The sequence below is a fragment of the Vicugna pacos genome, chromosome 32, assembly GCF_048564905.1.
Source record: "Vicugna pacos chromosome 32, VicPac4, whole genome shotgun sequence".
Lineage (NCBI taxonomy): Eukaryota > Metazoa > Chordata > Mammalia > Artiodactyla > Camelidae > Vicugna > Vicugna pacos.
The window spans coordinates 16,481,518-16,492,808 of NC_133018.1; the positions used below are offsets into that span (position 1 = coordinate 16,481,518).

General features: G+C 46.9%; 1 protein-coding gene across 1 annotated transcript; it reads right to left on the reverse strand.

Annotated features, from left to right (window-relative positions):
* Positions 1-3,928: 3,928 nt before the first annotated feature.
* Positions 3,929-10,327, reverse strand: LOC116278877 (2'-5'-oligoadenylate synthase 1-like). The gene is made up of 5 exons (XM_072953311.1): positions 9,944-10,327; positions 8,826-9,114; positions 7,215-7,399; positions 4,875-5,113; positions 3,929-4,164 (listed from the first exon to the last, which is right to left on the reverse strand). The coding sequence occupies exons 1-5, from the start codon at positions 10,118-10,120 to the stop codon at positions 4,008-4,010; spliced, it is 1,047 nt and encodes a 348-aa protein (XP_072809412.1). The 5' UTR covers positions 10,121-10,327; the 3' UTR covers positions 3,929-4,007.
* Between the last annotated feature and the right edge of the window lie 964 nt (positions 10,328-11,291).

Consider the following 11,291-nt stretch of genomic DNA (forward strand, 5'->3'; position numbering starts at 1 on the left):
AGACAACACATCTCAGAGGCCTCCACCCTCATCTCTGTTGCCTCAACCTTAGTTCTTTTCAGTTCCCTTTCCTCAGTGGGAAGTTGCCCAGAATGGGGTCTGGTCCCTGGGGTATCAGGAGTTGATGACTCGGGTGCTTGGGTTTCATACCAGCATTCCCGTCATTCCTTACACACATACTCCTCTGTTTCCAAACCTTCTGAAATTGTCCTTGAACCAGCAGCTCCAAACTGCGGCACCCTAGAGCTTTCCAGGACGTAGGTCTGCGAGCTTTGCACACACTGTCAGACCTCAGCTGACAAAGGCTTATCAAAAAAGGCTTTGAAAGAAAGTTGCTTTATTGTTTCTTGTGTTAATGCAAGTAATATAAATCCACAGCAACAAGTTAATAAAACCAGAAAATTCAGAGAAGTATAAAGATCACTCATAAAGCTACAATCAAATACACTTACTGAAAACATTTAGTCTTCCTGAGACCAACCATTACAAAATGAAATGAAAGAAAACATACTAAGTACACGAACAAGAAAAAAATGTCTAGGAGTAATATGACAAAACACATAGAAGAGCAATGCAGCGATAAACTAGAAAACTTAGTTACAGGCATGAAAGAAGAGTAAAAGCAATGGAAAGAAGCTCCAAGTTTATGGATTGGGATTCTCAATATTACATCGACGCCATGTTTCCTGGACTAACTTATGGAATTCTAATCAAATGCCTCCTGTATTTGGGTGACGTTAATGTAGAAATAGTATATTAGTATTATATAAACAGAGAATGATGTTAGTATAATATTAACATAGAAATAAAAAGAGCCATGAGAAGACATTGATTTTTGATAAAAAGAGAACAGAGTTTTCTACAAGAAATTAAGAATACCAGGCTAGAGTAATTAGTCAAGGTTCTATAAACTCAAGGATACCAAAATTCACCAATGGATGAGAACATAGTCCAGAAACAGACTCACAACTAGGCAGTCTCTGGACAGATGTCACAGGTGGCCTCGCAGAGTGGTGGGGACAGGATGGTCCCTTCAATGAATGCTGCTGGGATATCTGGGCATCCAGGTAGAAGTGGTGCTGGGTCCCTACCTCACACCGTATAAAATGAGATGCATTTTGTGGCCTGTGTTTTATTTGTGTCGTATTTGTATGATCTCTGCCAAATCTAATGTCAAGAACTTTCCGTCTGTTTTCTTCTAGGAGTGTTACAGTTTCAACTCTTATGCTTAAGACTTTATCCATTCTGAGCTGATATTTGTGTATGTTATAGGAAACAGGTCCAATTTTATTCTTTTGCATGTGGCACTCCAGTTTTCCTAGCTTGAGTGTCAAAGAGACTGTCCTTCCCCCTTTGTGTATTCTTGACAAACTCACCAAAGATTAGTTGACTGTGTATGCAAAGCACTGGTAATAAAACAAAAATAGACAAGTAGAACTACATCCAACTAAAAAAGTTCCTACACAGGAAATTAAAAAAAAAAAACAAACACCCAATGAAGTAGAAAAGCAGCCAATGCAAAGGGAGAACATATTTTCAAACCATATATCCAGTAAGGGGTTGATTCGCAAAATAATAAGGAGCTTGGGAACCTGATAGCAAAAAAGCAAAATCTTGATGAATAATCGGCTAAAGTCTTGAAAAGTTACTTCTCCAAAGAAGGTTTGCAGATGCCAGTAGGCATATGAAAAAGATGCTCAGCATTACTGAGGGAAATGGAAATCCAGATCATAGGGGATCACTTTTACCTGTGAGCATAGCTACTAGATACATATGTGTGTGTGTTGATATAGACCCATGTGTGGGTGAGGATGCGGAGGAACTGGAACTCTGTCCACTGTCGGTGGGAATGCAAAACGGTGCAGCTACTCTGGGAACAGAATGGGAGTCCCCCCCTCCCAGATTAAAAATAGTACCACCACATGATCTATGTGGCTTCTCAATTAAGCATTTGAGTATTTACTCATTCAGTTAACGGACTAATGACTGTAGCATCGTTTATAATGATAACACACTCTCAGAAAACAACGCAAGTGGATCACTCAGATTGTAATATACAGTCCGGCCTCACGTGTGATTCCAATATTTTCCTCTCAGCGTGGAGGGATAGCTGTGATAAATGGGGACCAGGCATGTAACACAACCCCACAGGGAGCAGAATCCCATTTTTAGAAAAACTCCACAGAGACAGGGAAATAGGCAGAGTCAGAGAAAAGCCTGGAGAGTCAAGTCCCAAACTGTAACAGGTGGGAGGGAGAGACTACAGGACTCTTAGTCTTTTTTTTTTCTCAGTGACACTTATTGTGTTGACGTTAAAGACAATATCTCAATATGAACCTCACAGATTTGTAGAAGCAGGAGGCACCCTGCCATGCAGGGCCACGTGGGAAGCACCAGGGTCTTTCATGAGGCAGATGGATCTGGAAGGAAGCACAGCCAAGAGCTTTTATGGGGACCTTTCCCGGGGCCAGGCCAGGCCAGGCAGGGAAGGCAGTCTTTGGCTGGGCCTGTGTGACTCAGCTATGTGGGCTCTGGAGAGTGGGGGTCTTCCTCAGGTGTCTGGTCCTGGGGTGAGCGGGGCAGGTGGCACAGTGGCCCAGAGTGGCTCTGAGTCTGGGCTGTGGGTCAGATTGGAATTGCTGAACAGGTGTCCCTAGGAAAGGCAAGCTCTCTGGGGAGCTGGGTGCTGTGTCTAGGAAGTAAGGGGCCCCAGGAGGGCGGTCTGTCCAGGATCAGCAAGGCCCCAGGTGCCAAAGCGTCAGAAAATACAAAAAGAGAAAGGCTTGATGAGGACAGCAGGACCGCCCAGGAGGAGCTGTGAGGTTGGAGACGGGGCGGAGAGAGGCGGAGGTGGTGGCCTCTTCTAGGAGCCGCCTGGTCAGCAGTGACATTGACTGAGAAGAGGTGATGAACTGAGATGACCAGGGTGGGCCTCAGTCCTTTATCACAGCCTGGATTTGCGGAACAGCCCACAGCTACCTTGACGGTGGCGGCAGAAGGGCTTGGGTCGGTCTGGGTAACTCCAAGAAGCAGATGCCGGTGGAGAGTTAAATGTCGGGGATTTTGACAGGGAGAAACGCCCACGTGAGAGATACTGGGCAGGGCTCTGGGAGAGGCTGGGAAAGCTGACAGCCCCGATCCAGTCTGACTCTGGGTGAAGGAAAGATGGAAGGACTGTGGTTTGCAGTCTCGAGAAGATCCCGCGAGGCCAGTGGGGCGCCCTGGGGCCAAGGTCACTCATCAGAGGGCCTGTGTCTTGCAGGGAGGGGGCTGCCTTCGTATCCCTGCCACCCCCGGTCACTGGCTGGGAGTGCCGGTAGGCAGTAAACGTGCAGGCGGATCTGAGAGGGAGCAGCTGGGGCCCTCAGCTGATTACACTCCCTCTAGTTGGGGCTCTGCTGGATCCCTTCTCATGGTCACCAGAGAGGGAAGCATAGAAATTCCACGACTGAAGATGCATGAAGACCACACTACGGCGATTAGGAGCATGAGCTTCAGAGTGAGAAGGACCAGGGTTCAAGTTGAGGCTCTTGTCTCTCACTAGCCAGGAGATCCTGAGCGAGTGCCCACATGTCAATTTCTTATTATGAGAATAAGAACAAAACCCATCTCCCAGAGGTGCTGGAGGACTCAAAGGAGGAACAGTGAGATGGACAAGCCAAGGACTGTTCTCCAGCCACCCCGGTGCTAAGAACGTGCTTGGTTCTTGGCTGGGTACTTATGGGAGTTTTTAAAGGATAGGCTTGTAAATGGGATGCTGTTTTTTTCGTACGGAGACAGTGTGACAGAGTGACAATGTAAACTGGTAAGCCCATTGTCTAATCCAGTGATTCACCTTCTAGGGCAGAACATCATATCAGGCAAACCAAAGGTGTAATGTGACATTTTCTAGTAACTCCTTTAAAAGAGTAGAAAGACACAGGAGAAATTGACTTTAACACAAAGTTTCTCGAAGTTGTTACTATAATGCACGATCAGTATCAGCTCACATTAAAAATCAGGAGGACTCACTGCACTTTCCAGGCGCTGACAGGAGACCCATTCCATTCCCTAAAGCATGGATACCCCAGGCAGACTGCCGCCTCTTGGGCCAGTAGCTGCCAGCTGCTTGGGTCTCTACCAGCCACGTTTCCAGTAGGGTCAGCCGGGTCCAGAATCACAGGCCTGAAGAGTAACAGTTAGAGAGGGCCAAGTGAGGTCTTGGGGTGTCTCTGGGAGGCCAGAGATCCAGGCAGAGCAAAGACCCAACCTTGCGCAGGCTGGGACCCAGGCAGCAGGAGGGGCCCCGCAGGGCTTGGCTCCCAGGGCTGTGTCCCGAGTGCCTGCCCTATGCTGGGTATTGATCACAAGGAGAAAGAGCTTTTCTTTTGAGTCTTCATGGACCTGGGTTTGACTCTCACCTCTGCCCTTTCTTAGTGCTGTGACCTCGGGCAGTTAACTTGAATCTCTCATCCTCAGTGTCCTCATTCGTGAAATGGGGAGATGTAAGCAACCTGCCTCAAAGGTGGTCATAGGAGGAGATAGACGAGCATGCAAAATGCTCAGCACAGTGACTGGAACGTAACAGAAGGTCAATACCTCTCAGTGTTAATAACCCACATTTTACTCTTCTATTACAGTGTGTTAGTCTTACAGCAAGCTCATACTTCTCCAAACCTCAGTCATCTGTAAAATGGTTAGCATGGCGCCTGCCTCGCAGGGATCAAGGTGATTATTTAAATCAGATGGTAGGAGTCACGTGCCCAGCACAGTGATTAGTAATTGATGATGACCAATAAATGGGGAGCCCTCCCACTCCCTGCATTTCCAAGGTGCCACCGCTGTGGGCAGGGGTTCATTTACGTGGGGGGCTCAGCCATGCGGGGACACAGTACCTGGGTTTCCCGAGCTGCTTCTTCAGGTAATCTCCAATAATAGGGGTTTCAAAGCTGTAATACTTTTCCCAGTAGATACAAAGGTCCTGATGCTTCAGGACTAATTCCAAGACTGTCCGAAATCCCTGAGCCGTGTTGAATTCTGGGCTCCGGCTTCCTCGCTCCCATGCGTAGACTGTCAGAAGCTCCAGGGCATACTGCGGGGGCAGTGCCCGTTTCTTCCCATTCCTGCTCTTACACTGAGAAGGGGAAAAAAAAATTAGAAAAATGTGTTTGTTCAGCATTTTTAAAAGAAGAATTAATGCCTTTTTTTCTCCAACTATTTCACAAAACTGAGGATTAAGAAATGATTCCAAACTCATTCTATGAGGAGAACATTACCCTGATACCAAAACCAAAGGTACTACAAAAAAAGAAAATTATCAGCCTGATGATCATAGATGTAAAAACCCTCCACAAAACATTAGCAAAGCAAATTTAACAATATGTTGAAAGATCATACACCGTCACGAAGTTGGATTGATTCCAGAGATTCATGGATGGTTCAATATCCACGGATCAATCAATGTGATATATTGCATTAACAAAACCAAGGGTAAAAATCATATAATCGTCTCTACAGATATAGGAAAAATAGTTGAGAAAATTCAACATCTACTTCTAGTACAAAAATCTCAACAAGATGGCTATAGAGGAAGCATAGCTCAACACAGTATACGCCATATATGACCAACCCATAGCTAACATCATACTCAATGGTAAATAGCTAAAAGCGTTTCCTTTAAGATCAAGAACAAGACAGATATAACCACTCTCCCCATACTTATTCCAAAGAGTATTAGACGTGCTACCATAGCAATCAGACATAGATACACAAAATGCATCCAAATTTAAAAGGAAGTATTTGAACTATTGCTATTTGCAGATGACTAGAGACTATACGTAGAAAACCCTAAAGAGCCACCAAAAATCTTTTAGAATGACACACTGAATACAGGAATATTACAGGATACAAAAAAATATACAGAAACCTATTGCATTTCTATACATGAATGACAAACTATCAGCAAGAGAAATCTGAAAACAATCTCATTTACAGTTGCATCAAAATGAATCAAAAAAAAGAACCCGAGGAGTAAATTGAACCACAGAAGTGAAAGGCCTGCACTCTGAAGTGTTTAAGACGTTAATGAGAGAAACTGAGGAAGATACAAATAAATGGAAAGGTGCGCCAGACTCTTGGGTTCCAGGAATTAATACAGTTAAGACGTGCATAGCGCCCCAAACAATCTACACAGGGGTCACCATGGTATGTGGTTTACTGCTGCCGTAGCATGTTACTTTTTGCAAGTGAGAAAACAGGAAGCACAAGCGGTGAAGTCACTTGCCTAAACTGAGACAGCTAGGAAGTTGGCAGAAGGATGTGGGCGTGGGGTGGGGTTTCCATTCAATTTATTGAACAATTACTTCCTGAGGACCTATTATGTGCCAGGCACCCTTGTAGGTTCTGAGGAAACAGCAGTGAATAAAATATCCAAATTCCTTCTCTTATGGACATTTTTTTTTTTTGTGGGGGACAGACAATAAAGAAACAAGCTCATGCAAAGGCCCTGAGGCTGAAGCAGAACTTCCCTTTTGGAGAAACAATAAGGGGGATGGCACAGTGTCGGGGAATGGTGAAGGGGCAGAGATGGGGGTTCAGAGAGGTCAAAGGCAGATCCTGTGGGCCTTCCAAGTGACTTGGGCCAGGGTGGCAGTGATAGAGGTGGTGACAGTTGGTGACAGTGGATGTATTTTAGATACAGGACGAAGTCATTTGTTGACTGGTTGGATGAGTGTGTGTGTGTGTGTGTGTGTGTGTGTGTGTAAGATAAGACATACCCATGGGTTTTGTCCAGAGGAACTGGAAACATGGGGTTGTCATTTCCTGATACAGGATGACCAGGAGGAATGAGATACCTGGACACACCCATCCCTGTCCCAGGCCCTACCCTTCTCCCTTCCTTTTACCCTCCTCCACACAACCTCAGCCCCTCTGCCTTCCTGTCCCTTCTGTCCTCTCCCTCCTTGACCACTGTCCTCTCCCATCCTTCCTTTTTCCCTCCACTCCATTCCTCTCTGTCCATCTCCTTCCTACCTCCGAATCCTTTCCCTTTCCTCTCCTCCTTCCCCTCCTCCTCACCTCTCCCCTCCCCTCCCTTCTTCCGCTTCCCCCTGCCTCATCCCTGCTGCCTCCCAACACCTGTCCCTCCCCTCCCCTCCCTCCTGCTCCTGTCCTCACTCTTGTCCTGCTCTCTGTCCTCCTCCTCCTCTCTCCCTGTCTGGATAGGGCGGCCGTACCTCCTGGTACCAGTGCTTCACCAGGCGGATGAGGCTCTTCAGCTTGGTTGGACGGTCCCTCAGGAAGGCTCGCTGCAGCTCTGTGAAGCAGGGGGAGAACTCGCCCTCTTTCCCCAGGGACTCACACTCTTTAATGAGCTGAATGTAGACTTTAGGGTCGGGTCTGTAGTCTCTGGTCAACTGACCTGTTGGGAATGAATCCATAATGTGAAGATGTCAGCTTTGCTTGGAGGATCTTTCAGCCACCCCGGGGAGACAAGTTCACAGGCCCCGGGGTGCAGGGGAAAGGTCAGCAGGCCCAGAGCCAGGAGGCCTGAGGTCGACCCCCAGTCCTCCCTTCTCCCATCCCCATTGCTGTCACACTGACTGAGCCACCATCCTTCCTCACCTGGACACAGCAGAGATGGCAGCAGCCTCCTTTCTGGGTCTTCCACAGCCCATTCTCTTCCCAGCCCCCACAGAGGCCTCTCAAACTCTGATCATTCCACTTCTTGCTTCCCAGGTCATCTGAATACAATCCCAAGTCCTCACGGTAGCCTAGAGGTTTGGTGTGATCTGTCTCCTGCCACCTCCCGCCTCACCTCCTGTCTTCACCCCTTTGCCACTTACTCCTCTGGTTATTTCACATCCTCAAATATACCAAGTTCACTTCTGTCTCAGGGCCTTGCACTTGCTGTTTCCTCATCCTGGAACCCCTAGATCTTCCCATGGTTGGCTTCTTCTCATCCCTCAGGCCTTGGGTCAGATGTCTCTTTCCTTGTCACCCCATCTAAAAAAGTCGTCCAAGCCCCCACTGCTCTCTGTTGGATCCCTATGTTTAGCTTTCGTCACAGCAAGTTATCACTTATGGTGTTTACATTATTATTAGGCTCCAGGAGAAAGTTTCCTTGTCTGTCTCAATCATGGCCATAGAACGATGCCTCGCACATTGACTGCACTTACTGGAAATTGAGTCTCAGACATGGATTACTTCCTGTCCAAATGTTCCTGCACATTATCTATCGATTCCAACCTTCAGCATATGTTTGATGAGGTTTTCTCATGTTTTGGATAAAATATGAAATTAACATATTGAGTTTACATCAGATCTAGGCTGCCTGATTCTTTTGGATTTATCTGTTCTTTTTTTAAATTGAAGTATAGTTTATTTACAATGTTGTGTTAGTTTCAGGTGTATAGCAGATTCAGTTATATATAAATATTCAATATTACAAGATATTGAATATGGTTCCCCGTGCTATTCAGTAAATCCTTGTTAGTCATCTGTTTTATATGCAGTAGGCTGCATCTGTTGCTGCCTCAGTTTTAGAAGATAAGATTCACACACTTTGCCATAAGTAGAACTAGTGAGCCTGGCAGGGTTTCTATAAGAAATGTCTCGCCCCAAACTGTACCAATTTGTTGTTTAATGTCGCTGTGGTGGCTGAGAAGGACCCTAGTCATTCTTGCCCTGGGACAGATGCTAAGATCTCCCCCACCATGCTGCAGGGATGCCCTGTTTCAACAGACTCTTGAACGGAGGCAGATTTCTGCTCAGAAACATGAAAAGAGGGAGAAGGAAGCCCCGACACAGGACAAAAGCTGAAACCCCTTATGGCCGGGAACACTCACCCAGGGCATCAAAGGCGGGCAGTACATCGAACTCCACCCACTGGTCCAGCTGGGGGGATGTTAGCACAAAGCTGAGAGCTCGGGGATTCGCCCATTGCGAATTGTGGATCTCAAATTTCACTTTAAATCGTTTCTCTCTGTGACAGGCTTCCAGCTGTCTCCTAATTTCCAGGATGAATTCTCCTCGGTGCAGAAGCTGCTCCTCAAAGCTTTTGAGATTGGTGAGGAAGACAACGAGGTCAGCATCTGACCGGCCTCTGAGGGTGGTGCCTTTGCCTGAGGAGCCTCCCTAAAACAGGTGATGAGAATGAGGACTAACATTTATTACCGAGAAGAGCCTCCCTATGTAAAATGCTGAGAACAATCACTAACAGTTTTGAGTGCTAGCCACTGTTCTGAGGGCACTACCAGTCTTAACTCCTAGAATGCTCACAGGGACTCTGTGATTTACCTACTATTACTCTTTGTTCCCATTTTACAGGTGGGAAAACAGATGCGGAGAGAGATTGTGTGTCAGCCCAACCACACAGCTAGTGGGTGGCAGAGATGCAATTCGCAAACTGGTTGCCTTTTTCGAGGGTCTGTGTTCTGTACCCCCTGTCCTTTTGATCCGATATTATTAATACTATAGACTGGCCCATGCTGGGTGGGTGACAAGCTATAGTTTACTTAGTCTGCAAGCCCTGTAAGCTACTGGGAATTGTGGCTGAGGAAACTGAGGCACAGAGAGGTTAAGTGAGTTGCTCGAGTTTTCACAGCCAGTAGGTGCTATCTGCTTCCAAAACTTTCAACAGCTCGGGACTCTGCAGAAATGGTGAGTCCCCAGCCTGGCCATTGATCAGCAGATGGTTGGCAGAGCCGGGCTTCGGGTTTCCTATGTCGGAAATGGACGGGACATAGGTGGTTGACGAGCTTCACCTGGGCAGTTGGTAAACACTTACAGGTGGAGGACCTCCCCCCAGGAGCTGTCTTCACGAGCTGTGGTTACATCTCTGGCCCAGATAAATCAGAAACCTCAGCCCCGGAGAACTCAACCTTTTGCTCTCTCTCTGTCTGTCTCTATGGAAATGCCTACTGGTTCAGCCACCTTGTCCCCGGCCGGGCAGTCCCGGGCTCACCTTCACCACTTTGGACACCCGCACAGGGTGTGCGGCCCCTCGGAAGCACCTCTCCTTCAGGAAAGAGCAGATGATGTCGACGGCTTCTCTGACCTGGGTGCGGAAAGGGCTGTCTGGCAGGAGGTTGTCTTCGATGAACTTGTCCAGTTGATTGGCTCGGGTATCTCTGAGCGCCATCACGATGCTCCTTGCAGGAGAGCCAGCGCAGGCAGAGCGGGCTGGCAAAGCCTCTTAGCCTCCGTCTCTCCTGCTTCCGGGGACTGGGCTGCTGCTAGTTTCGTTTCCTTGGAAGGGAGGAGCTCTGCCCTGAGTCTGGGCTGCTCTTAGTTTCGCTTCCTTGGAAGAGCTCTGCCCCGAGTCTCTGACTTCTAGCAAATCAAACACTCCTTTGACCGCAAACCATGCTTGGCCCCCAGCTGCTTCCTCTACTCTCCCGGACTTATTCTCTGCCTTCAACAGGCAGCCTGGAATGTCTGGTCTTTCTCCAGACTGTCCTCTGAAAATGTACTTTTTAACTCAAGTTCATGCTTCATCCAAGAGAAGTCATGAATGAAGACAGACTTCTGCTTTCCTTTCCTTTCTTTTGTTGCTGACACAACTATTTTACAGTTTCCTATGAGCTTTACAGCATCAGTAGTGTGTACTGCAAACAGACTCAGAGGCAGAAAAATCAGGAACTATAAAACCCATCCATGATGTAAACCTTAAGGGCTACAATATAAATATTTTGGTGTAGATCTTTCTGGATATTTTTCTAGGTTCATGCACACATACATAGAAACACAGTCTCTCTCTTTTTTTTTAATGGCATCATCATGTACTTTTTGCTTTTTCGATAAATAGACTTTATTTCTAAAGCAGTTTTAGGTTGACGGAAAAATTTGAAACTGCCCTGGGCTGTGCAGCTTTCAACACGAGTGTAATTGGGTGTGCCTCAGTGTCCTGATCTGTAAAGGGGGCAGACTTTTCTTTCTCAAGCACACAACTGCTTTTGAGGACAATCTTAAAGAAGAGACGCAATAGGGGCTTTGAAAGGTACCAAATGCTGGGCAAATATAAAGGGCAAACCTGACTCTATCAAATCTTTGTTGGATCTTAAACTGGTTAAAGGCCTCCTGGTCCCTTTTTTCCCAATGAGCAGCGAAGCTTCTGGCTGCTGCCACTCTGCTGCTTCTGGAGGGTTGGGTGGATGGGAAAAGGGGTGGTGGGGAGAAGTATTTAGGAAAAGCAACTTGCGTGTGGCTGGGATGTAAGGGGTTAGGGACATTTAAGAGGCAGGAGCCCATGAGCTCATGTTCTCTAATGCACAGTGTGAGAAAATCAAAGCCAATTACTAGAAATCAGACTC